Source organism: Perca fluviatilis, chromosome 14 (assembly GCF_010015445.1).
Source record: "Perca fluviatilis chromosome 14, GENO_Pfluv_1.0, whole genome shotgun sequence".
Classification (NCBI taxonomy): Eukaryota; Metazoa; Chordata; class Actinopteri; order Perciformes; family Percidae; genus Perca; species Perca fluviatilis.
In genome coordinates, this window is record NC_053125.1 from 30,454,222 (window position 1) to 30,481,368 (window position 27,147).

Sequence of the window (27,147 nt, forward strand, 5' to 3'; positions counted from 1 at the left end):
CTGTGTACTGCAGTATATTTCTAACAGCTGTTTTAACAGAAACAACATCCTGTTTGAAATGTAAAATGTGTGTTGTGACTTAGAAATATGTAAACCATATGAAGTTCATGGAAACACAACAGGCTTTTATACATGCAGATATATAGCCTATATTGTTTTGTGGTCAATCCTGTTGATAGTGTTTCTTCTAGAAGTGTAAAGTTGTTTTGAGTGTCAATAAAGTTGTGTAACAGAAGACGGAGTCCTGTCTGTTTTTAAGTGTTGTTTTTTTTAATGAGAATAAAAGCAGTTCAGCTCAGCTGTGTGAAATGAATCTGAAACTAATGGGAGTACTTTAAACAAGTTATTGAACAGTACAATGAACAGTATTTTGGAAAGTACTTTAAAAAGTATTTTGGATGCCTTAAACACTTTTTTTCCAAACTTTTCCGGTGCTTTTTTTTTACTCTTTATTTCTACACTTTTTTGCGATTATTTTTTTGAACAATTCCTTGAACCGTATCATGAACAGTATTTAGGAAGGGACCTTTAAAAAGTATTTTGGATGTGCATAGTAATTTTAAATGTCTTCTTGTTTGTGGTATTCATAATAATAAGATGTTTCATATCTGTAAAAGCTATCCTACATTTATACCAGAGTGGAATGCAGCCATCCTAAATGTTAGATTAAATATGACTGTGCTCTCTCTGTTATGACAGATTATGAGTTAAGGCACAATGAGCAGGATTTGTCTGTTGCTGTGTAGGACTTGTTCATCAGACAGGAAGTGGTTTCATTATTCTGGAATGTTCTATTCTTTAAACTATATCGCCATTTTGGTGTCCTTGAATAATTAATTAAGTCAAGTAAGTCATAAATAGAGAAATCCACTCTACACTACTACTGGTTGTAACAGTCAAAGTTGGCTGAACCACACTAGCCTGGGAGTTTAGCCAGCTTCAGTCTAGAGAGCTAATATGCTAAGTTTCTGTTTGAACGCAGCTCACCGACACCGATGACAGTGTCAGCTGATCCAGGTATGTTGGCCAGCTGGTTTATATTTGGAATGGTTGAGGTAGCTAGAGCACAACAAGCCTAGGATCACCTGTTTTATTTTATGTTGAAGTACTAATGTCAGCTGACACATCACAAAAGAATTGAGAATACTGCTTCCTAAGAATCTGTTGATAAGATTAATATGAATCTCAGCAAAGAGCCAAATGTACTAAACAACCCCCCACACACACACACACACACACCACGCCTGTGCTCCAGCCACCGCAGGGAGAAACACAAAGACACACACTGCATATTTGTCCTCTTACACTTGGACATTGTCCAACAAGTCCTCTGTGTGTGTCTTTGTGTTTCTCACACGCAGTCATTATCATCATTATCAGCGCTGGAAGAAGTATTCAGATACTTCAGTAAAAGTACTAATACCAGACTGTGAACATACTCTGTAACAAGTTTAAGTCCTGCATCAAAAATGTTCCTTCAGTAAAAATGTGTAAGTATCATCAGCTAAGTGACGCAAATCAAACACACCTACTGCCATGTTACTTCACCAACAGGTGCACGCTGGTTATGGCTAACATGCTAAATGCTAAAATGCTGATGGATGATCCTCCACTTCACGTTTCAGACAGGTGAGTTCAACAAAACGCTGTCTGGCTTTCAGTTGTCACCCTACCACTGATATTTACAAATATTCAATAATGCAATAACAGTCAAACAAGTATTTGGTTATGTGTTTTCATTTATATTTACCATTCAATATCTCAATCGCTGCTGTCAGTCCCATGAAAGAACATGACAGCACGGTGTGTTTTGCAACTATACAGGCATGAACCATGTCACCGCTAGAAAGATCAAAGTGTCTCTCAACTCCGTCTCTCTATGGCTCTGACATTGTACTTTTTGACTGACCTAAGTTAATTTTTACCAAATTTTACTTGAATATAATATTCAAATACTCTTCATATTTTCTGTAATTCAGTGATGAATTAATTAAAAAGTTAAAGGGACACACCGCCGTTTGTAGAAATAGGGCTTATCACGGTCTACCCTGGCTGTCGATAGGTGGGCCAACGCATTTTTGTGCATGCATCGTTTTAGTCCGGTGCAACACCGGCAGCGCCGCTGCTAGTTAGCTTAGCGTAGTGAATGGAATCCTATGTTGCCGGTTAGCATGTTGTGAGTAAAAGTGAGCCAACAAAAGACAAAAAACCAACTTAATTACTTGCACTGAGACAAAAAATGCGTTGGCCCACCTATGTACAGCCAGGGTAGACCGTGATAATCCAATCCAATCCACCTTTATTTATAAAGCACTTTAAAAACGACATGGTTGACCAAAGTGCTGAACACAATCTAAAATAAGCAATAACATATAGTAGTGGCACAATAGCACAATAAAATAGCAATACAAAAAATTCAAAAAAGAAGAACAACCTCAAAAATCATCCCTCAAACTGAGTTAAAAGCCAAAGAAAATAAATGAGTTTTAAGACGAGATCAGGGCTCTCAAGTCTCACGCATTGGGCGTGAGACACACGCATTTCATCCCGTTCACACGCTGACACGCCACACGCCACACCTTGTATTTCTCACGCAGAGAAATAACCAGGATAACGCCCACCAATTTGCGCCGCTATTTTTTAAACAGTGGAACAGGTAGAGGAATCAAGTGAGTTCCCCATAGAGTTCAGAAGGCCCTGCCACCACCCGCGGCGCTACCATTGGTCATTTTAGGTCCGGGCCCGCCCATTTTGACCCATCTAGCAGTTCATCCAATAAGCAGCCCGAGGAGAGCTTTGAGTGAAAGCTTCTCAGCCAATCAGCGGCTTCTACCCCTCGTGTGGACTCTTAAGCCCCGCCCACAGGCTGCATCGTCCCCAGCAACTGATCCAATGAAATGAATGACGTTGCGCGCAAGTTTTTCAACCAAGCTCAATGAGACAGACACAGACTGGAGCTATTAGCTAATATTATACGCAAAGCGAAGCAAAGCAACTTATTTTCATTTAAATTCAGCAGGAAACACTCTGTCACTACCCAAAATGAGTAGAGTGCAGCTTTGAGTTGCGCATGCGTCACTTTGCGACGAGTGCAGATGTGAGTTGCGCATGCGTCACTTTGCAACAAGTAGTCTACAAGATGCTAACGGCGGTTTGAGCTAACGTTAACAATCAAGTAGCCTACTAGATGCTAACGGCGTTTTTAGCTAACGTTAGCAATCAAGTAGCTAGCCTACTAGATGCTAATGGCATTTTTAGCTAACATTAGCAGTCAAACAATCATAAATAACTAAAACGTTTTTGAAATGACTGCTAGCTACAAGTTAGCAATCAAACACAACATCGGCTGTCACTTGAATGGCGTTTTGAGCTAACGTTAGCAATCTAGCAATCATAGACAGCTAAAACGTTTTTGAAATGACTGCTAGCTACAAGTTAGCAATCAGACACAAAGACTGTCACTTTAATGGCGTTTTGAGCTAACGTTAGCAACCAAACAATCATAGATAGCTAAAACGTTTTAGAAATGATTTCCATCTTCTGTTATTGTACGTAAAGAGAAAAGTTTAATATTTTACAGATTTCACAAATTTCAGTAAGACACGTTATGCCGTAAACAGTTTAAATCTGACCATGCGCAACTCACATTTGCACTCGACCAAAGCCGGTCTGACTCGGCTAACATCGGGTATGACACGTTATGCCGTAAACCGTTTAAATCTGAGCATGCGCAACTCAAAGCTGCACTCTACTCATTTTGGGTAGTGACACACTCCGAGGAGCAGGAGGAGGACATTTTAAGTAACACGGTTACAAGTGACGAGTTACCATCCTGCTCGGCCGCCCTCTCCCCATCAAGTCCTCCCGTAGCCACCCCCTCACACCAGCAAGGCAAGTAGTGTCTTAATATAACGTTATTAGTGTCTGGCTGTCTGTAAGCAGGGGGAACCTGAATAAAAAATGTTTTGGCTTATTTTAACTGGCCCATCCAGTTTTCTGAAGGCCCACCTACAATCAAAATCCTGGCGCCGCTAGTGCCTGCCACACACCAGCTGAGTGAGTGCGGATTTCAAGTTGCGGCTTTCGTCGCTGTTTGTGACTTTGCCTGAGATGGAGTGACAAGTGTACTCGCGTGTACTCGGCCTGTTGTTTATCTGGTTGCAATGACTTGGCGAGTGATGATGTCCTGTCACTGTTCTAGCTGAGGGGAGAGAGAGCGGATGACAGTTGGCTTGAGTTCAGTACATAGGTGTATATATCTATGAGTTCAGTAGAGCACACGGCTCTGTAGAGTCGTGTAATTATGATTTTATATACTACACGTAGCTACATAGCGGAAACCCTGTTGTGCGTCTGCCCTATTTCTGATACTGTGGCGGCAGAAATCAACGTAGAGGAAACACTGGGTATCTTTCACGCCTATTATTATTATTAATATTATTATTATTATTATTATTATAGCTACATGTTGAATCGGCTGCAGGGCTACTCTGACAGTTTTATATTTTTTTTATAAAGATAGCCATTTTATAATAGGCCTACCCATAATACTTTTATAACAGTACCCATAATAATTTGGAATATTTTTAGTTTTTTCTTTCCTTTTATTTTTACTGCTCAACCTCCTGGCCCCCATTGTGAAAACCTTTGGCCTAGGCTATTTCATTATATTTTATCCAGACAGTGCATAGTATTAATTATTGCGCGCGCGCACACACACACACACACACACACACAAAGAAATACTGAATTAAATAAGATAAAAATTATTTGTACGAATTTAAATGTCATTTATCAGATCAGACTCCGTCCCACCCAAACCCCTGCCGCCAAAATCTCACTCTGAACTGTGTTCAAAACTTGAGAGCCCTGCGAGATTTAAAAACGGGAAGAGACTCGGTCAATCTGATGTGCAAAGGCAGTTCATTCCAGAGTCTTGGAGCTGCCACCGTAAATGCACGATCACCCCTGGATTTACGTTAGGGATGACCAGTGGTGCCTAGTCCGCCGACCGGAGCAAACGAGAGGGGGTATAGGGTACAATCAAATTGGACAAATACTTGGGGGCCAAATCATGCAGACATTTAAAAACAAATAAAATAATTTTTAAATCTGTGCGAAAATGCACAGGAAGCCAGTGGAGAGATTGGAGGATAGGTGTAATATGATCAAATGTTCGAGTTCCAGTTAAAAGACGAGCAGCTGCATTTTGAACCAATTGTAATCGTGCCATATTTGATTTGCTACTGCCAGTATAGAGTGCATTGCAATAATCTAAACGAGTAGTAATAAAGGCATGAATTAAAATTTCAAAATCATGTCGCGATAGAACCGGTTTCACTTTAGCCAGTTGCCTAAGCTGGAAAAAGCTGGTCTTCACCACTGCACCAATCTGAGCAACGAGTTTTAAACGACCATCCAACTTGACTCCCAGGTTTGCAAGCCCTAATTCAACAAACGGTGGCATATCCCTTTAAGATGAAAAACATAATTTAAAGAGCGAGCCAACAGAGTGAACTGTGAGCTGAACTGAGCATGTGTAAAGAAAGAGAAGGTGCTGTGCTGTCTGTCTGACTCAACTGATCTGATGCTTTCATCCAAACACATTTTTTTAATGAGCGTCTCATTCCCACTCTCAGCAGTGATAGGGAGCTGATGTTAAAGACACTGACTGAACTGAGAACTGAAATACAAACCCTGTAAAAGACAGAAAGCAACGCAGGTCAATTTCATGAAAAACTACAGAAAAAAAAGCTTTATTGTTAAAATATAAAATATTGAGGATTACAGAGATAGCTGTGGCTGGCAGTTAAGGAGCAATTCAAACTTAAAGCAATGACTTCATATTGAATATGTTTAAATCATAATTATATCAAGACAGGGAACTGATTCTGATCTACGGAGATTTCAGCTTCTTTTCAGATCAGTTCAGAAGTGATGCTCTCTGGTGACAGCGGTGATGTCATTCTCATATTCATCATCCAATCCCTCCTCAGCCTGGGTGGACGAGGTCATCACCACGACAACAGACAGGAATTTTCCTATCAGTTTAGAAAGAAAATGTAGATAATTTATAGGCTGAAGAGTTCTGTTAGAGACAACTGTCAACCATCAGCACCAGGTGAGTTGAGAGAGTTACCTGTGGCCCTGCATTGATATAAAGACACCATGATGAAAGTGGAGATGCAGTACGGACAGAACACCACCAGGTATAATAATAATATATATTATAATAATAATATCAAGACAGGGAATTGTTTCTGATCTACGGAGATTTCAGCTTCTTTTCAGATCAGTTCAGAAGTGATGCTCTCTGGTGACAGCGGTGATGTCATTCTCATATTCATCATCCAATCCCTCCTCAGCCTGGGTAGACTGGGTCGTCACCGTGGCAACAGGTAGGCTATTTCCTACAGTCAGAGCAGGTTAGAAAGAAAATGTAGATAATTGATCAGCTGAAGTGTTCTGTTAGAGACAAATAAGTCCCTTAAGACTCTCCAGCTGATCCAGAATGCTGCAGCGCGTGTTCTGACAAGAACTAAGAAAAGAGATCATATTTCTCCTGTATTAGCTTCTCTGCACTGGCTTCCTGTAAAATCCAGGATTGAATTTAAAATCCTTCTTCTGACCTACAAAGCTCTAAATGGTCAAGCACCTTCATATCTTGAGGAGCTCTTAGTACCTTATTGTCCCACTAGAGCACTGCGCTCCCAGAATGCAGAGTTACTGGTGGTATCTAGAGTCTCTAAAAGTAGAATGGGAGCCAGAGCCTTCAGCTACCAGGCTCCTCTCCTGTGGAACCAGCTCCCAGTCTGGGTTAGGGGGCCAGACACCGTCACCACTTTTAAGAGTAAACTTAAAACTCTCCTCTTCATTTAAAGTCTATAGTTAGGGAGTGAGGAGTTGCAGCGTTCGACGAGACCGGCGGGGGTGGGTGTCCTTGTGTTCTTTTTCCGCCCAGCATGTTTCCTTGGATCATGATTGATAGGTTTGGTATGTGTGCATGCAGATGTTTGAATGTATCTTATCTATTCTAAGGAGTTTCTAGAGACCAGTCAGTTTAAGATGATATGGTCTCACAGTAAAACCTAGCTTAGAATGGGCATAAGTGTCACACAGAGGAACTGGAGCCTGGAATGTAAGAATCTATTAGGAGCATCGGCCATAAAAGGTGTAGTTTAAGAGTAAAACTTGTGCCCTGAAATAGATGATAGATAATCCTTGTTTTATCACTCGTGTTCCTCCTCAGAGTCCATCCAGCAGAGCTGTCGTCCTCTTCACAGCTCAGCGAGACAGATGTCCAGCTGAAGAACTGAGAACTGCTGAGACTCACATAGTCAGAGACGCTGGAGGGAGGAGGGTTTAGAAAACACTAAATGACCCCGAGAAACCCAAACTTGTTTCAAAAAGTTTGTGTCCTAAATTATGTGATAAATGTGATGTCTCATGTATAATTTTGATACACGTCAGGACAAAAAAAACAGACAAAATGGGTAATTAACTTGCAGACCAAAGACTGCACCAATTTGATGCATCATGTTAACAGAACTGCAGCTTTTGTCAATGCAGCATGTTACTTTGTTCAGTTGAAGATCTGTCTGACAGGTATTTAAATCCTCATAAAACCCTGATCCTGTAGATTTTGGAAACGTGGCAGTTTGACTTTGTAGGAGAAGATATTTCTACTTGTGCTCACTTTGTTCTTCTTCCACTGAATGGGAATATAACCTGTACATCTCTATAAACTGACACATGGCATGTTGAACTTTTTATGCTGTTATTTTTGAGCAACTCTGTGTACTTTAATATAAAGTGTTCTCAGAGTTTATACTGACCTTGGTTTGTTGTGCTGCTCAGCAGTGAGGTCAGAACTGAAGAGAAATGGACCTCAGGTTAGTTTGAGCTTTTACTGCAGACAGACAGAACAACTGTGAGCTCAGAGAAGATGGAGTCCACACTAAATACTGTCAGCGTCTTCCAGCTTTAACACCAGTTTATTCTGCTTTTCTAACACGCTGCAGCTCCGTCCAATAACCTCTGACGTACGGTTTCTCTGCAGCTGTTGTCTCTTCCTGCTCTTAAAGGTTTTGTCAGCGTTAAGTGACAACCTTTTCTGAATGTTTTAAACAATGAAGCTAACAACATGATGACAGAACAGAGTGTACTTACAGATCAGCCATTGCAGAGATGTTTGTGCCATCGTACCTGTTGGTGATGTGACATCAAGCACTTTGAATGTTTGACTCAGAGCAGCTAAAACCACCATTTCCTCTTTTTGGAGGGGGGGGGGGGGGTGCAGCAGCCGTGTGGTGTCCCCTCCTGCAGTTAATACAGTACAGTTGGTCTCTTGTCTTAGTTTATAATCAGAGAGATGAACGTTGTTGATTGTGATAGAATACTCTTAATGAAGATTATATCTTTTAATTCATTCCAAAAATGTAAGTAATTTGAGGACACATGCTGATATCTGTAACTGTGCTCTGTCACCTGAGTCATAGCTATCCAGGGAAGAGTTAACTGGACAGTTTTAGATGCCAGGAGCACCAACTAACAAAGTGGCTTTGATGATTTTGACAATGACCGTTCGGTCATAACTGAAGAAGTCTTTCAGATGAGAGACGAAACGTCTTCGATCTCCTTTAACCCTTTGGGTTAAACTCTTCACCAAACACACGAGTTTCGAAGCTCAGTTTAATTGCGGTGACCTAGTTTTCTGTAGAAAAAACACCACTAAAGACAGGCAGAGGATGTCACACTCTGTGAGCCACAGCTAAACCACAACAAACAGCGGTATGGTCCATCTGACTGGAAACACACAGACAGCATCACCATATAAATCTGACTACAGAACAGCAGAGACTTTAGAAAAACAAACTTTATTGAAAATAATCTGGATTACAGAGATAGCTGGGGCTGGCAGTAAAGAAGTTCAATTCAAATTTAAAGCAATAATTTTTTCTTATTGAATATGTTTAAATTATATAAAAATGGCCAAGGCACAGGAATTGAAGACGGCCGGGGGGAACTGGGAACACAACAAATGTTTCTGATGTACGGACAGTTCAGCTTCTTTTCAGTTCATTTCAGAAGTGATGCTCCGTGGTGGCAGCAGTGATGACATCATCATAGTCATCATCCAATCCCTCCTCAGCCTGGTTGGGCGGGGTCATCACTACGGAGACAGGCAGGTTATTTCCTAAAGTCAGAGCAGGTTAGAAAGAAATTAAAATGTAGAGTTGTTAGTTGTTCTGCTAGAGACAACTCAACTCCACAGCGGTAGTGTGATATTGATTGACTTAGTGACAAACTCACTCCCAGTTCGTCAAAACCGATGCTTGGTCAGGTGCCTTTGGTGTTTAGTTACTGAGGCATAAAGTCTATAGCATCTCAGACTCAAGGTTTTCAACTAATTCCAATGTAATCCCATCCACATATTCGATTCATGTCTTTACGCTCTGGGGGAAAGTCCTGTGTTTGTTTGACCCATCCACCACCCTAACCTGTGCCTTGTGTGTTGTTATCAGATGCTGATAGTCACGCCCGCCGATAGGGGGGGACAAACGGGTCTGTTGTCCCGGGCCCACAGTAGGGGGGGGGGGGGCAGAACTGGGCCCTCATTAAATTATGGAAGAATTAAAAATCTTTTTTTTTAAATAGGCCTATTTGTGGAAAAAAATATGTAGCATAATATTTGAGTTACATAAAAGCGTTTTATTTGTTTTCTTCCTAATTGTCCTGGAAATGGTGGTCAAGAACCCCCCCCCCCCACACAAAAAATGGTTTGGCCACTGATCAAAATTTGATATTGTCACTTGATTTGAAGTTCAGTACGGCTCAAAATGTCCGGTCAGCACAAGTCCGAGCCTCGAAAAAGGAAAGAAAAGAGAAGAAGAAAATAGAGGCCTTAGGAATTTTCTAAACAAGTATTTAAAAAAGGTGGTGACGGTGAAGCTGGAACTGTCAACGTGAGACAAGGTAAGAAACAAGCGCACAGCGAACGTTTACGAGCGCCTTGTAACGTAACGTAACAGGCCAGCTCTCATGTAACGTCCATTAGCTTGTATAAGAGCCTGACACAACACGCGAACTTAACTTTACAGAAACAGTTGAGTTTGGTAGCTCCGTCAGTAAGGATGAGACAGAGAGAGATCCAGCTGCAGTCAGGTGACAGAGAAAGTGATGGGGGGGGGGGGGGGGGGGGGGGGGGGGGGGGGGGGGGGGGGGGCGGGGGAAGAGAGGGAGGGGGGGGGGGGGGGGGGGGGGGGGGGGGGGGGGGGGGGGGGGGGGGGGGGGGGGGGGGGGGGGGGAAAAAAAAAAAACACATATTTTTTTTTTTTGGTGTAAAAAAAAAAAAAAAAAAAAAAGGGGGGGGGGGGGGGCGGGGGGGGGGCCCCCCGGGGGGCGGCCGGGGCCAACGGCAAGACATGTCAGCACATGCTGATAGTCACTGACTAAGGGTCAGTATGTAGACAAGTTGGGAGTGAGAACGGGTTGCATTAATTGATTGATTGATTGTAAGGTCAGTGAATGATTCACAGTGTCACCTGTTGCCCTCTGTTGATATAAAGACACCATGATGAAAGTGGAGATGCAGTACGGACAGAACACCACCAGGTGGACGACCAGTCTGCACACAAGGTGGAGGCGGTCTGAGGCCGTAGGTGGAGCTGAGGTGTCAGGAGGCAGCAGAGAACTCGGAGATGGGCTTGGGGTCTTTGGTTTCCCTGTAGAGAGAATCAGCTGTCAGGTGAATATCTGGATGAATGAACTCCTGAAATCAAAGGTAACCTCCTCACCTGTGACAGAGACCCAGCTGGGTGGAGACTCTCCAACACTGCTGATGTTGCACTTGTAGAGGCCTTCATCAGACCTGGAAACATGGTGGATGGTCATGTGACCTGCAGGCTCAGTCCTGATGAAGGAGCCATCTTTATAGAAACCAGCTGGCAGGTTGGAGGACGTCTTTGTTTTACAGGTCAGAGTGAGGTCTTCTCCCTCCGTCACAGGGAGGACAGGACTCTGCAGGATCACTGGTCCACCTCAACACAGAGACAAACTACAGCATGTCATCCATTCACACACAGCTTCATCAATACTGACTCCACAGTCTGATCTTACCAGTGACAGTGATGGTGATGCTGTTACTGGTTGCTCCCTCTCTGGACTCACACCAGTAAACTCCACTGTGTCGTGACACCATGTGGCTGATGTTACAGGAAGAACCAGCAGGTCTTCCCCAGTCAGGTCCACACTGAGTCCTGGTTTCATAAGTTGTGTTCCTCCTCAGAGTCCATCCAGCAGAGCTGTCGTCCTCCTCACAGCTCAGAGAGACAGACTGTCCTTGAAACATTTGAGAGCTGCTGGGACTCACAGTCAGAGAGACTGGAGGGAGGAGGGTTTAGAAAACACTAAGCTAGCATTAACATACGTCCTCAGTGATCAGATCACAGGTGGACAGCTCTAAGCACAGGTGAAAATACTCTCAAGACGCATTGAGATCGGATCGCAAAAACCGCATTTGGAGGTGGTTTGAGCCGCATGTGTCTACATTCTAATAGCAGTGAGAACTGGAATGTGTCCTGTGTCCACATTAAAGACCGCCTACTCAACTGTGATCTGAAATACGTAGGCTAGCATAATCATTCATAGTGTTTCTCATGTCACAGAAACCACTGAGTGAATCATGTGCTTTAGATGTTATTATCATATTCTGTCAGTAGTGTGTCTGCGTTTTTGTTCCTGCATGCTGTCTGCTCCTATCCCCGGCTGTCTCGAGCTCTCTGCAGCACTGTTGCCTTGAAACTAATGTTATTTTTAGTTTCGTAAAATGTTCCAGAATTCAACAATGTAGGACATGAGGCTACTACAAAACTTCCTGCTCTTTTGTCGTCTCTTTCTGTGATTTATTAGACTCCCATTACCAGAGCTATACAGCGCTGTCTAGAGTTGATGGTGAACTGAATGGTCAAAGCAGCGGCTGTGAAACGGTTTCATTTCTGATAAGTTCTTCACAATAAAAGTCCTCCTATATGTTTGGTTTTTGAGAGCTTTTATTGTGAAGCAGCAAAATTAGGAAATGTTGGGGCTTCATCAGCAGTAACGTAAAATGAAGCAGTTATAATATAAACTGAAATACCCCTAGGATTCAGTTAGAAGCTACAAACATACTGACAGTTGAACACACTGAGACTTTTAAAAACATATTTCTCTCTCCTGGACAGGTCCTGCTATCTGTTATTTATGTGAAAGTAACAGCTGACATTATGAACGCACATCCAGCTTATATGCAAAACGGAAATGGTGTCCATAATTATTTGCAAATAAAGTGGGGAAGTAAGATCCAACCATAAGTGGTCACAGACGACACAATTTGGACACATTCTACAGACCCACCTATAGCTGTCTGCTTGTGATCGGATCAGATTTTAATACCAAGTCAGAACAGGCCCCAAGAAGAAACCCTAACCCAAACTTGTATTCTAATTTTTGTAACCTTCATAACCTGATGAATGTAATGTCTCGTGTATAATTCGATACATGTGAGGACAAAAAACGATAAAAACGGATCATTTACTTTACTGCATGAATGTGATGCATCATCTAAACAGAACTGCAGCTTTTTCAAAATGCAGCATGTTTCTGTGCTCAGGTAAATATCTTTCTGACACGAAAATAAATCCTCATATAACTCTGATCCTGTTGATGTTTAAATGAGCCTGAGCATCTCTATAGACTGACACACGGCATGTTGTACTTTTGTGCTGTAAGTGTGAAGAGGAGGCAACTTTAGAAAAGGGAAGGTGTGTGGTTTAGTACATGTCAATCTTTAATTATAAGATGCATCTAACTTTAGAAGGGGAACAAGTCGTTGCTGTTGGGTGTAAACCTTGTATGTCCAACTTATAGGCTCATTTGAAAACATTATATTAAGCTAATGAAGTCAGACAAAATCAACCTGTCCCTGTTTGAATATCTGTAACCCTGTGTACTTTAATATAAAGTGTTCTCAGAGTTTATACTGACCTTGGTTTGTTGTGCTGCTCAGCAGTGAGGTCAGAACTGAAGAGAAATGGACCTCAGGTTAGTTTGAGCTTTTACTGCAGACAGACAGAACAACTGTGAGCTCAGAGAAGATGGAGTCCACACTAAATACTCTCAGCGTCTTCCAGCTTTAACACCAGTTTATTCTGCTTTTCTAACACGCTGCAGCTTCCTGCTCTTAAAGGTTGTGTCAGCGTTAAGTGACAACCTTTCCTGAATGTTTTAAACAATTAAGCTAACAATGTGATGGCAGGACAGATTGTACTTACAGATCAGCCATTGCAGAGATGTTTGTCCCATCGTACCTGTTGGTGATGTGACATCAAGCACTTTGAATGTTTGACTCAGAGCAGCTAAAACCACCATTTCCTCTGTGGAGGGGAGGTGGGGGGAGCAGCAGCCGTGTGGTTTCTCCCTCCTGCAGTTGATAGGACAGTTGGTCTCTCATCTTAGTTTATAATCACAGAGATGGACGTTGTTGTTGATTGTGATGAAATATTGTTAATGAAGATTATTTCCATATGTTCATTCCAGAAATGTGAATAATTTACATGCTGATGTCTGTGAAGGTTCTCGGTCATCCAGGTCATAGTTATCCAGAGAAGGGTTAAACTCTGGGGCTACTGGACTTTTTTAAATATGCTCTGAATATGTTCAGTTCAGACTGATGTGTGGGGAAACCTAGCTGTTTAACCCTTGTGGGGTTGTTTGAATTGCAAACACTGGTTGTTCAGATTTTGTCTTGGGGTCGTCAACAGCCAGGAGCACTAATGAACAAAATTGGTTTTGATAATCTTAACAATGTCCCCACAGAGGTTAAATAGCTGGGTTTCCCTACAGTTCAGACAGAACTGAAGAAGCCTCTCGGATGAGAGACAAAACGTCTTTGAGCACCTTTAACCAAGTCCAGTTGCCCATGAGTTTAACTCTCAACTGAACACTCGTTGAGTTTCAAGGCTCAGTATTATTGTTGTGACCTAGTTTGCTGTAGAAAATAACACCACTACAAGATAGGGAGAGGATGTCTGACTCTGTTAGCCACAACCAAACCACAACAAGCAACAGTACTTTCTATCTGACTGGAAACAACGCAGATAGCATCCAGTATGAATGACTCCAGAACAACCGAGACTTTAGGAAAACTATGGAAACAAACTTTATTGAAAATATTCAGGATTACAGAGATGGCTGTGGCTCACAGTAAAAGAGCAATTCAAACTCAAAGTAACAATTTAATATTGAATATTATTGAATTATATCAAGACAGCCAGGGCACGGGAATTGAAGACGGCCGAGGGAACTGGAGAACGTGAAAACTGTTTCTGATCTACGGACCTTTGAGCTTCTTTTCAGATCAGTTCAGAAGTGATGCTCTGTGGTGGCAGCGGTGATGACGTCATCATAGTCATCATCCAATCCCTCCTCAGCCTGGGTGGGCGGGGTCATCACCACGGAGACGGGCAGGCCATTTCCTACAGTCAGAGCAAGTTAGAAAGAAATGAAAATGTAGAGTTCTGTTAGAGACAACTCAACCCCAGAGAGGTAGTGTGATATTGATTGATGTAGTGACACACTCCCAGTTTTTACAAGCGGCCGAAATGGGTTTCCTCAAGAGGTAGGCTGGCGTCTCCCTTGGAGATAGGGTGTTATCCGGCACAGTCATCCGTGAGGAGCTCGGAGTAGAGCCGCTGCTCCTTTGCGTCGAAAGGAGCCAGTTGAGGTGGTTCGGGCATCTGGTAAGGATGCCCCCTGGGCGCCTCCCTAGGGAGGTGTTCCAGGCACGTCCAGATGGGAGGAGGCCTCGGGGAAGTCCCAGTACAAGGTGGAGGGATTATATCTCCAACCTGGCCTGGGAGCACCTCGGGATCCCCCAGTCAGAGCTGGTTAATGTGGCCCGGAAAGGGAAGTTTGGGGTCCCCTGCTGGAGCTGCTCCCCCCACGACCCGATACCGGATAAGTGGACGAAGATGGATGGATGTATGGACTCCCAGTTTGTCAAAAACCGATGCTTTGTCAGGTGGATTTGCTGTTAGTTACTGATGCATAAAGTCTATAGCATCTCAGACTCAAGACTTTCAACTAATTTCAATGTAATCCCATCCATGGAAATATTTGACGCTCTGGGTCAGGATCAGTTTGCCGTCGCTTTTCAACGTGCTGGGTAAAACCTCTAAGATAGGGTTAGGAAAAGGTTGTGTAACGGGAAACTGACTACTGGGCAAAAGTCCTGTGTTTATTTGACCCATCAATCACCCTAACGCGTGTCTAGATTTTCGGTCAGCTCCGTGGTTGAGCTGCTGCTCTGCCTGGTTCGTCCCATACAGATGCTATAGGAAGCCTTGTGTGTCGTTATCAGATGCTGAGAGTAGGGCTGGGAACCGAAGGCCGATACTTTATAGCATCGAAAAAAATTACATTATTACATTCCGTTGCACTTAAGTTAGTTCTTCATTAGTTCAATGTTGACAACAGTGCAGTCACCAAGTTTATTGTTAAAGGTTTGTGTCATTATGCATTTTGCACTAAAAAGTCTTTGTTCTTTACATTCCTTTGCATTTTATTTAGTTCAATATTAGCCTGTACACAATGTCATTTATTTATTTATCAATTATTCATAATACGTTCATTTTGTGGAAAAAGGTTTCTCTTTTTTTGTTAATTTTTAAAGTTGAGATTGATACCAATCCTGAGTATCTGACTGGCGCACCCCTATCCAAAAGCACAACCAGTCTTATTAATGTTACTCTGAGTGAGCAGTGTTACCAGAATTTTTAAATTTTGATAACTCTTTTGATCCACAATTAAGGTAGAAAATTAAAGTTTTGTGTTTAATGTATTTTTGTTGATGTTGAAATGGATTTTAAAACATATGGTATCGAAAGAAGTATCGTTAAGGAATCGGCATCGAAACTGGGGTATCGAAATTGGCACTGGATCAAAATATTTTGAACGATGCCCAGCCCTAGCTGAGAGTCACTGACCAGGTGTCAGTATGTAGACAAGTTGGGAGTGAGAACGGGTTGCATTAATTTATTGATTGATTGTAAGGTCAGTGAATGATTCACAGTGTTACCTGTGGCCCGCTGTCGATATAAAGACACCATGATGAAAGTGGAGATGCAGTACGGACAGAACACCACCAGGTGGACGACCAGTCTGATCACAAGGTGGAGGGGGTCTGAGGCCGAGGGCGGCAGAGAACTTGGAGATGGGCTTGTGGTCTTTGGTTTCCCTGTAGAGAGAATCAGCTGTCAGGTGAATATCTGGATGAATGGACTCCTGAAATCAAAGGTAACCTCCTCACCTGTGACAGAGACCCAGCTGGGTGGAGACTCTCCAACACTGCTGATGTTGCACTTGTAGAGGCCTTCATTAGACCTGGAAACATGGTGGATGGTCATGTGACCTGCAGGCTCAGTCCTGATGAAGGAGCCATCTTTATAGAAACCAGCTGCGAGGTTGGAGGACATTTTTGTTTTACAGGTCAGAGTGAGGTCTTCTCCCTCCATCACAGGGAGGACAGGACTCTGCAGGATCACTGGTCCACCTCAACACAGAGACAAACTACAGCATGTCATCCATTCACACACAGCTTCATCAATACTGACTCCACAGTCTGATCTTACCAGTGACAGTGATGTTGATGCTGTTACTGGTTGCTCCCTCTCTGGACTCACACCAGTAAACTCCACTGTGGGATGGGACCATGTAGCTGATGTTACAGTAAGAACCAGCAGGTCTTCCCCAGCCATCTCCACACTGATTCCCAGTTTGAGTCCCAGTTTTATTACTTGTGTTCCTCCTCAGAGTCCATCCAGCAGAGCTGTCGTCCTCCTCACAGCTCAGAGAGACAAACTGTCCTATAACCATCTGAGAGCTGCTGGGACTCACAGTCAGAGAGACTAGAGGGAGGAGGGTTTAGAAAACACTAAGCTGGCATTAACGCACGTCCTCAGTGATACAGTGCCTTGCGAAAGTATTCGGCCCCCTTGAACGTTTCGACCTTTTGCCACATTTCAGGCCTCAAACATAAAGATATAAAACTGTAATTTTTTGTGAAGAATCAACAACAAGTGGGTCCCAATTATGAAGTGGAACGAAATTCATTGGCTATTTCAAACTTTTTTAACAAATAAAAAACTGAAAAAGTGGGCGTGCTAAATTATTCAGCCCCTTTACTTTCAGTGCAGCAAACTCTCTCCAGAAGTTCAGTGAGGATCTCTGAATGATCCAATGTTGACCTAAATGACTAATGATGATAAATAGAATCCAGCTGTGTGTAATCAAGTCTCCGTATAAATGCACCTGCTCTGTGATAGTCTCAGAGGTCTGAGTAAAGCGCAGAGAGCATAATGAAGAACAAGGAACACACCAGGCAGGTCCGAGATACTGTTGTGGAGAAGTTTAAAGCCGGATTTGGATACAAAAGGATTTCCCAAGCTTCAAACATCCCAAGGAGCACTGTGCAAGCGATAATATTGAAATGGAAGGAGTATCAGACCACTACAAATCTACGAAGACCTGGCCGTCCCTCTAAACTTTCAGCTCATACAATGAGAAGACTGATCAGAGATGCAGCCAAGAGGCCCATGATCACTCTGGATGAACTGCAGAGATCTACAGCTGAGGTGGGAGACTCTGTCCATAGGACAACAATCAGTCGTATACTGCACAAATCTGGCCTTTATGGAAGAGTGGCAAGAAGAAAGCCATTTGTTAAAGATATCCATAAAAAGTGTCGTTTAAAGTTTGCCAAAAGCCACCTGGGAGACACACCAAACATGTGGAAGAAGGTGCTGTGGTCAGATGAAACCAAAATCAAACTTTTGGCAACAATGCAAAACGTTATGTTTGGCGTAAAAAGCAACACAGCTCATCACCCTGAACACACCATCCCCACTGTCAAACATGGTGGTGGCAGCATCATGGTTTGGGCCTGCTTTTCTTCAGCAGGGACAGGGAAGATGGTTAAAATTGATGGGAAGATGGATGGAGCCAAATACAGGACCATTCTGGAAGAAAACCTGATGGAGTCTGCAAAAGACCTGAGACTGGGACGGAGATTTGTCTTCCAACAAGACAATGATCCAAAACATAAAGCAAAATCTACAATGGAATGGTTCACAAATAAACATATCCAGGTGTTAGAATGGCCAAGTCAAAGTCCAGACCTGAATCCAATCGAGAATCTGTGGAAAGAACTGAAAACTGCTGTTCACAAACGCTCTCCATCCAACCTCACTGAGCTTGAGCTGTTTTGCAAGGAGGAATGGGCAAAAATGTCAGTCTCTCGATGTGCAAAACTGATAGAGACATACCCCAAGCCACTTACAGCTGTAATCGCAGCAAAAGGTGGCGCTACAAAGTATTAACTTAAGGGGGCTGAATAATTTTGCACGCCCAATATTTCAGTTTTTTATTTGTTTAAAAGGTTTGAAATATCCAAGAAATTTCGTTCCACTTCATGATTGTGTCCCACTTGTTGTTGATTCTTCACAAAAAATTACAGTTTTATATCTTTATGTTTGAGGCCTGAAATGTGGCAAAAGGTGAAAAAGTTCAAGGGGGCCGAATACTTTCGCAAGGCACTGTAAGATCACAAGCACAGAGCGCTAACTACGAGATCTAACTATTGAGATCGGATTGCAAAAAACGCATTTGGAGGTGGTTTGAGCTGCATCTGTCCAGATTCTAATAGTAGTGAGAACGGGAATGTGTCCTGTGTCCGCATTAAAGACCGCCTACTCAACTGTGATCTGAAATACGTAGGCTAGCATAATCATTCATAGTGTTTCTCATGTCACAGAAACCACTGAGTGAATCATATGCCTTAGATGTTATTATCATATTCTGTCAGTAGTGTGTCTGCGTTTTTGTTCCTGCATGCTGTCTGCTCCTATCCCCGGCTGTCTCGAGCTCTCTACAGCACCATTGCCTTGAAACTAATGTTATTTTTAGTTTCATAAAACGTCCCTGAATTCACCAATGTAGGACATGAGGCTACAACAAAACTTTCTGCTCTTTTGTCATCTCTTTCTGTGATTTATTAGTCTCCCATTACCAGAGCTATACAGCGCTGTCTAGAGTTGACGGTGAACTGAGTGGTCAAAGCAGCGGCTGTGAAACGGTTTCATTTCTGATAAGTTCTTCACAATAAATGTCCTCAGATATGTTTGGTATTTGAGAGCTTTTATTATGAAGCAGCAAAATTAGGAAAATCTCGGGGCTTCATCAGCAGTAACGTAACTCGATGCAACGTAAAATGAAGCAGTTACGATATAAACTGAACTTCAAACCACAGAGTTAGAAACTACAAAGACACTGAGTCTTTTAAAAACATATTTCTGTCCTGGACAGGTCCTGCTATCTGTCATTTATGTGAAAGTAACAGCTGACATTATAAACAGACAACCAGCCTTTATGCAAATGCTAATGATGTCTATGTTTATTGGCATATAGAGTGGGGGAAGTAAGATCCAATCATGAGTGGACATAGGACACATTTGGACACACATTCTACAGACAGGTGAAAACACACACACTTAGAGCTGTCTGCATGTGATCGGATCACTCAGGTCGGATTTAAATACCAGGTCAGAAAAGGCCCTAAATGATCCTCAGAAGAAAGGCTGAAAGCCAACCTTGTATTCTAATGTTTGTAACCTTCATAACATGATGTAAATTTTAATGTATAAATAAATAACTTTGAGGACAAAAAACAGACAAAAACTGGTAATTTACGTGCAAAATGCAGCATGTTTCTGTGCTCAGGTAAATATCTGTCTGACAGGAAAATAAATCCTCATATAACTCTGATCCTGTTGATTTTGAAATGAACGTGAGCATCTCTATAGACTGACACACGGCATGTTGTACTTTTGTGCTGTAGGGATCTGGTAAGTGTGAAGAGGAGCCAACTTTAGAAAAGGGAAGCTGTGTGGTTTAGTACATGTCAATCTTTAATTATAAGTAGCATCTAACTTTAGAAGGGAAACAAATCGTTGCTGTTGGGCGTAAATCTTGTATGTCCAACTTCGTTGCTTTTCAGGAAATGAACAAAATGCTCAATTGAAAACATTTTATTGAGCTATAATTAAGTCAGACAAAATCACCCCGTCCCTGTTTGAATATCTGTAACCCTGTGTACTTTAATATAAAGTGTTCTCAGAGTTTATACTGACCTTGGTTTGTTGTGCTGCTCAGCAGTGAGGTCAGAACTGAAGAGAAATGGACCTCAGGTTAGTTTGAGTTTTTACTGCAGACAGACAGAACAACTGTGAGCTCAGAGAAGATGGAGTCCACACTAAATACTCTCAGCGTCTTCCAGCTTTAACATCAGTTTATTCTGCTTTTCTAACACGCTGCAGCTCCGTCCAATCAGCTCTGACGTTAACCCTTTAACTACAGTCTCTCTGCAGCTGTTGTCACTTCCTGCTCTTAAAGGTTGTGTAAGATTAAATGGACAACCTTTGTTGAATGTTTTAAACAATGAAGCTACCAATCTAATGACAGAACAGAGTGTACTTACAGATCAGCCATTGTAGAGATGTTTGTGCCATTGTACCTGTTGGTGTTGTGACATCAATCACTTTGAATGTTTGGCTCACAGCAGCTAAAACCACCATTTCCTCTGTGGGGAGGGTGGGGGGGGGTGCTGCAGCCTTGTGGTTTCCCCTCCTGCAGTTGATTGGACAGTTGGTCTCTTGTCTTAGTTTATAATCAGAGAGATGAACATTGTTTTTTGTGATAAAATATTCTTAATGAAGATTATTTCTATTAATTCATTCCAAAAATGTAAGTAATTTAAGAGCACATGCTGATATCTGTGACTGTGCTCTGTCACCCGAGTCATAATTATCCAGGGAAGGGTTGACCCAACTGGACAGTTGTAGATGCTCCGAAGACATTTTGTTTCTCATCTGAGAGACTTAGCTATGTAACCTCTGTGGGGTCGTTAGCATTACCAACATTGTTCAAACTTGGCCTGGATGTCTCCAACAGCCAGGAGCACCAAGGAACAAAGCGGCTTCGATCATTTTGACAATGACCCCAAAGAGGTTAAATAGTTGTGTTTTGCTAACATTCGGTCATAACTGAAGAAGTCTTTCAGATGACAGACGAAACGTCTTCGATGACCTTTAACCCTTTGGGTTTCGCCAAACACACGCTGAGTTTCGAGGCTCAGTTTAATTGCGGTGACCTAGTTTTCTGTAGAAACACACAGCACTAAAGACAGGCAGAGGATGTCACACTCTGTGAGCCACAGCTAAACCTCAACAAGCAGCAGTACTTTCTAACTTTCTGGAAACACACAGACAGCATCACAATATAAATCTGACTCCAGAACAACTTTAGAAGACGGAAACAAACTTTATTGAAAATATTCACGATTACAGAGATAGCTGGGGGTGTCAGTAAAGGAGCAATTCAAATTTAAAGCAATAATTCCATATTGAAAATGTTTAAATTATATCAAAAGGGCCAAGGCAAAGGAATTGAAGACAGCTGGGGAAACGGGAACCAAAGAACCCCGCGACAAATGTTTCTGATCTACGGACATTTGAACTTCTTTTCAGATCAGTTCAGAAGTGATGCTCCGTGGTGGCAGCGGTGATGACATCATCATACTCATCATCCAATCCCTCCTCAGCCTGGTTGGGCGGGGTCGTCGCCACGGAGACAGGCAGGTCATTTCCTACAGTCAGAGCAAGTTAGAAAGAAATGAAAAGGTAGAGTTCTGTTCGAGACGAAAAAAAACGATGCTTGGTCAGTTGCATTTGTTGTTAGTTACTGATGCATAGTGCATAGATAGCAAGTGTATAGCATCTCGGACTCAAGGCTTTCACCTAATTCCAATGTAATCCCACCCACGGCAATGTTTGACGCTCTGGGTCAGGACCGGTTTAGCATCTCTTTTCAACGTGCAAGGTAATACCAGTTAGTTAGTGTTAGGAAAAGATTGTGGAACGGGACATGAATAGCAGTTTACTAGGAGAAAGTTCTGTGTTTGTTTGACCCATCCACCACCCTAACCTGTTTCCTTACGCACATTTTCGGTCAGCGCCAAGGTTGAGCTGGTGCTCGGCCCGGTGTGTCCCATAAAGACTCTAAAACGAGCGTTACTGACCAAGCGTCAGTATGGTGACAAGGTGGGAGTGAGAACGGGTTGCATTAATTAATTGATTGTAAGGTCAGTGAATGAGTCAGAGTGTTACCTGGGGCCCTTTGTCGATATAACGACACCATGATGAAAGTGGAGATGCAGTAAGGACAGAACACCACCAGGTGGACGAACAGGTGGAGGCGGTCTGAGGTTGTGTCAGGGGGTGGAGCCATGGATGTATCAGGGGGAGGAGCTGTAGTTGAGTCAAAGGGGGTCGTCGAGCTTGAAGGTGGCCTCGTGGTCGTAGGTTTTCCTTTAGAGAGATTTCTAGCTGTCAGGTGAATATCTGGATAAATAAACCAGCTCACAGTTTTTGTTTGGGAGGTAGACACTTTCTCCACATTTAAAAGTAAGCTTCATCCCCTCCTTTTTGATAAAGCTTATATTTAGGGCTGGCTCAGGTTTGCCTTGGACCTGCCCTAAGTTATGCAGCTATAGGTTTACAATGTTCGGAGGGCTTCCTGTAACACACTGAGCTCCTCTCTCTCGCTCTCTCTCTCTCTCTCTCTCTCTCTCTCCGTCTCTGTGCATTCATGTCCCATTAATGCATGTTACTGAGTTACTGTAGCTCTGGGGAGCTTCTTCCCCTGAGTCCATTTGCTCTCTCGCCTCACAGATTTCCTTGGATCGTGGTGGCACCTGGATCATGGTTGCAGCTGCTCCCATGGTTGTGCTCGACACCCTGCTACGCGCTGCAATGCTACTACTATTATTATTAGTCACAGTTCTAGACCTTCTCTAATCTGTGAAGTGGCCTGTACTTCTGTCATGATTTGACGCTATAAATTAAATTTATATGAATTAATATGAATTTATTTGAATGAGCCCCTGAAATCAAAGGTAACCTCCTCACCTGTGACAGAGACCCAGCTGGGTGGAGACTCTCCAACACTGCTGATGAGACACTTGTAGAGGCCTTCATCAGACCTGGAAACATGGTGGATGGTCATGTGACCTGCAGGCTCAGTCCTGATGAAGGAGCCATCTTTATAGAAACCAGCTGGGAGGTTGGAGGACGTCTTTGTTTTACAGGTCAGAGTGAGGTCTTCTCCCTCCATCACAGGGAGGACAGGACTCTGCAGGATCACTGGTCCACCTCAACACAGAGACAAACTACAGCATGTCATCCATTCACACACAGCTTCATCAATACTGACTCCACAGTCTGATCTTACCAGTGACAGTGATGGTGATGCTGTTACTGGTTGCTCCCTCTCTGGACTCACACCAGAAAACTCCACTGTCCAAAGGGACCACAAAGCTGATTTTGCAGGAAGAACCAGCAGATATTCCCCAGCCATCTCCACACTGAGTCCTGGTTTCTTTGTCTGTATTCCTCTTCACATTCCATCCAGCAGAGCTGTCGTCCTCCACACAGCTCAGAGAGACAGACTGTCCTTCAAACATCTGAGAGCTGCTGGGACTCGCAGTCAAAAATGCTGGAGGGAATTTTTGTTTTTAGTCAATTTAAAGCACATTTTCAGTGTCACAAAGAAACCTTAAAGCATGTCTTAAACATAATCTGTTTAAACTATTTTCTGAACCAAATGTTTTTGGACATTGACATGAGAGGTTTACCAACCTTGGGTGGCTCTGCAGCACAGCATTGTTGTCAGTGCTGATGGGAAATGAGACTCAATGTTGAGTTTGAGCTTTGACGGTTAACACAACATGTTTGTCCATGGTAAACATCTTTACTTGCATCATGTTAAATACAGTTCATGTAGTACCTCACCAAAAGCTCACTTCAGTTTACACATTTAACTTACATAAAATATACACCATAAAATTCACTTTCTTTTTTGCAGATTATTTACACAAAAGTCTTGAGACCAAATCTACATGAGACAACAAGTGTTGTTCCTTCAGACTCGTTGTGAACCGATACAGTGTCCATGCAACTCCTTCTTTACGTTAAGAGTAATAGCACCATCATCCAGAACATGCAGTTTAAACAGAAGATGCATGAATATTATTTTAAAGACTTTTATTTGATCAAGTTTTAGTGTCATGATGTGCTCATGATCATTTTAGCTGCTTCCAGACTATATGTTATAAAAACAGAGCTCATTATGATTTTAATAAGAGAACAATGAAATTACTTAAGTTACTTCCTGCTCTGCATTGCAGTCTAAACCTATTGTACTGTCTAGTTGGTCTTTAGCTCAGTAATGTTTGTTTTGGAGTTTTACCTTTCTAGATTCTTCTCCAACACAGCAGATTTAAACAGAACAGATTGTACTTACAGAGTAGCCATTGTGCAGATGTATGTCCCATTGTACCTTAAACAGCTATGAGATCAAAACATCACCACCAAGCTATCAACAACTGCAGTTAACCCCTCCTTCTTCCTGTGTGTAGGCGAGAGCTGTGTGGTTTGTGTGTGGTTGAATCATCATTTTGTTTAGTGCATAAAACACAGAGATTGCAGCAGCAGAATCAGAGATTTACTTTTTTTTTATTACTCACATTGGGCCTCATTCACCAATCATTTTTAACCACTTACTCAGTTTTCACAAAGATTCTGGCATTCACCAGTGTTTTCTTATTTGGGATTTGTTCTTAGGTAAGAACAGAATCTTTGCAGACTCAAGATCACTCTAACGCACAATTGAGAGCTGACATGTTTGCCCAAAATATGTGGTTATACCGTTTTTATCTGTTCTAATTTAAAATATTAATATTTCTTTAACTAATTATTTTCATTATTTAGTTAAAGAAAACTATAGACTGTTAACAGTCTATGGTAATTGCATTCCATGCATCGGTTTTATTTGCTGCTTTGTATCCACTGCTGACGCTACTAAATATGATGTCTCTTGCAGCAGTACCTCCACTTCAGAATTAAAAAAGTTTTTCTTTCTTTTTTTCTTTTGGAGTCGAGGCCTCCACCATCTTTACCATATCTTTTCGACATTTCTCTAAGTGTGCACACGACACGGCCCTGCCATGTTTCTCCCCACAGTCATCGGCTCCACACTTCGCTCCCGCATCCAGTCAGCTAGCTTCACCCTCTCACGGCTCCCTGCTCTACCCTGCCTCTGCTTCTGCTTCGTCCTGCCTCTGTTCCTGCTTCCAACCATCCCCTCTTCATCTCCCCTGTTCCCTGGACCCCAGTGCCTCCTCCTCGGTTCCCTCGGCCCTGTTTCCCCGCGCTCCCCGAGCTTCCTCGTCAACCTATCCCAGTGCGTCCCTCGCTATCCTAGCCATCCTGTCTCTTCCCTCTCATCCCTTGCCATCCTACCCCAGACCAAGTGTCTCTGTCCCTTTTCCTGGCGTCCGCCTCCCCTCACCTGCTTCCCCATTTTTGTTTAATAAACCTATTTTGTTATTGAACTTTGCGTTTGGGTCTGTTCTGTCCTTCCATGTAAAAGTTTTCCCCAGATCTGCACACCCACAAACGGCATGTTCAAAAGCAGAGAAGTGTGATTTTCGTGGGCCTCCCCCAACGTCTCCAAGTCTTACAACTTTCAGACAGGTTGCTCACGTCACATCTACGTTGTCAAGCTCATTTTTATGAGGCGCGGTACGCTATGCCGCCACCGGAAAAGTGCTTCTAATTCACTTCAACTGGTCTCAGTTGAAGTCTATGGCATCGCTGTGTCCATTTATTTGAATGTCTTTGGGAAAAATCTTTGAAGTTAATAGAGTACTATAATGGATCCAGAGTAAATATGTATAGAATTAAGTAAATGCATAATAAATCATGAAAATATGATTCATTATCCCAGTTCTGAAGGGCCTTCTGCACCCATCTTGGAGCAACGGTCAGCCATCCCCACCATCCCAAGTCTGCTGGCCAAAATGAGTGGTTGAATCAAGAACTGGAGACAGGTCTGTGCTGCCTGGTGTCTAGGAACCCCACATACTGGAGCAAACAACTATTTTGAATGGAGTATGCATACAAATATGCTGGAGATGGTCCTTGATCCAAGGCAAGTGATTGAGCATTATCAGCTATGGAATCATAGCATGGTTTGGCAACTTAACAGGGCAGCTAAAAGGCAGGATGGTTGTCACACACAAGACAGCTATGAGGATAATAGGGAGGAAAGAGTACAGAGCCTGTACGAGCAAGCTGTAAAAAAACAAGCTGAAAGAATCACTGCAGACTCTCAACACCCTCTCTTTCCTGAATATGAACTTCTGCCATCAGGAAGAAGATTCTGTGTGCCGAGATGTAAAACAAACAGACTAAAGTTATCGTTTATCCCAACGTCCATCAAGCTGCTGAACTCCCAATAGCAAATCTTAGCACAGCCCAGCAGAGCAGGGGTGCAATAAATACACCAGCATTTGTTGCAATTCACACTTTAATTATTACAGTTAATTCTTAGGATGTTGTGCTGTCTGTGCTGTCATGTGTGTCCTTTTTTTGTGTCCTAGGATGCTTTGTTGATCTTTATGATGTTTATGTTACATGTTTATGTTGTGAAGCAACAGATTGTAGCACTATGTCCAAGACAAATTTCCCCTCAGGGACAATGAGGTGTATTCTATTCAATTCAATTCAATTTTATTTATTGTATCAAATCATAACAACAGTTATCTCGAGACACTTTACAGATAGAGTAGGTCTAGACCACACTTTATAATTTACAAAGCCCCAACAATTCCAATAATTCCCCCAAGAGCAAGCATTAGCAGTGGCTATTACGACAGTGGCAAGGAGAAAATCCCTTTTAGGAAGAAACCTCGGCAGACCCAGGCTCTTGGTAGGCGGTGTCTGACGGTGCCGGTTGGGGTTATGATGAACAGTGGCGTAATAATCACAATAGAGATAATGGAACAGTGACTACAATGGTAGTCATAGTAGTTCATGTCATAGCCGGGCACAGCAGGGCGTTAGCGGATGTAGCGTGGCCCAGAGCATGGGTGGACGCAAATGGACGCGGCAGGACGCAGCAGGACATAGCCGGACATTGCAGGGAATCGCAGATCGA

At 42.7% G+C, this 27,147-nt stretch overlaps 2 protein-coding genes across 3 annotated transcripts; both read right to left on the reverse strand.

The window, feature by feature from the left end:
* Positions 1-9,108: 9,108 nt before the first annotated feature.
* LOC120572893 (Fc receptor-like protein 5) lies at positions 9,109-13,404 on the reverse strand. Its single transcript, XM_039822407.1, has 5 exons — positions 13,311-13,404; positions 13,024-13,059; positions 11,119-11,382; positions 10,545-11,039; positions 9,109-9,196 (listed from the first exon to the last, which is right to left on the reverse strand). The coding sequence occupies exons 1-4, from the start codon at positions 13,339-13,341 to the stop codon at positions 10,744-10,746; spliced, it is 627 nt and encodes a 208-aa protein (XP_039678341.1). The 5' UTR covers positions 13,342-13,404; the 3' UTR covers positions 9,109-9,196; positions 10,545-10,743.
* A 2,869-nt stretch (positions 13,405-16,273) lies between these two features.
* Positions 16,274-20,662, reverse strand: LOC120572884 (Fc receptor-like B). Of its 2 annotated transcripts, XM_039822399.1 has the most exons (4): positions 20,570-20,662; positions 20,223-20,258; positions 16,668-16,943; positions 16,293-16,588 (listed from the first exon to the last, which is right to left on the reverse strand). In XM_039822399.1, the coding sequence occupies exons 1-4, from the start codon at positions 20,598-20,600 to the stop codon at positions 16,293-16,295; spliced, it is 639 nt and encodes a 212-aa protein (XP_039678333.1). In that variant the 5' UTR covers positions 20,601-20,662. The 2 variants fall into 2 exon arrangements, 1 of the variants encoding a protein (XP_039678333.1); XR_005641504.1 differs by lacking the exons at positions 16,668-16,943; positions 20,570-20,662 and having other exon boundaries at positions 16,274-16,304; positions 20,223-20,354.
* Positions 20,663-27,147: the final 6,485 nt, after the last annotated feature.

What these genes read in the sequence shown, in the direction of transcription:
- LOC120572884 (XM_039822399.1), bottom strand. Translation starts at nt 20,600, where the DNA reads ATGGCACAAACATCTCTACAATGGCTGATCT. An exon ending in GAGCAGCACAACAAACCAAG is followed by an intron (nt 16,944 to 20,222) that starts GTCAGTATAAAC and finishes TCCTCCCTCTAG; the next exon opens with TCTCTCTGACTGTGAGTCCC. An exon ending in CATCAACATCACTGTCACTG is followed by an intron (nt 16,589 to 16,667) that starts GTAAGATCAGAC and finishes CTCTGTGTTGAG; the next exon opens with GTGGACCAGTGATCCTGCAG.
- LOC120572893 (XM_039822407.1), bottom strand. Translation starts at nt 13,341, where the DNA reads ATGGGACAAACATCTCTGCAATGGCTGATCT. An exon ending in ATCTCTGCAATGGCTGATCT is followed by an intron (nt 13,060 to 13,310) that starts GTAAGTACAATC and finishes ATTTCTCTTCAG; the next exon opens with TTCTGACCTCACTGCTGAGC. An exon ending in CATCACCATCACTGTCACTG is followed by an intron (nt 11,040 to 11,118) that starts GTAAGATCAGAC and finishes CTCTGTGTTGAG; the next exon opens with GTGGACCAGTGATCCTGCAG.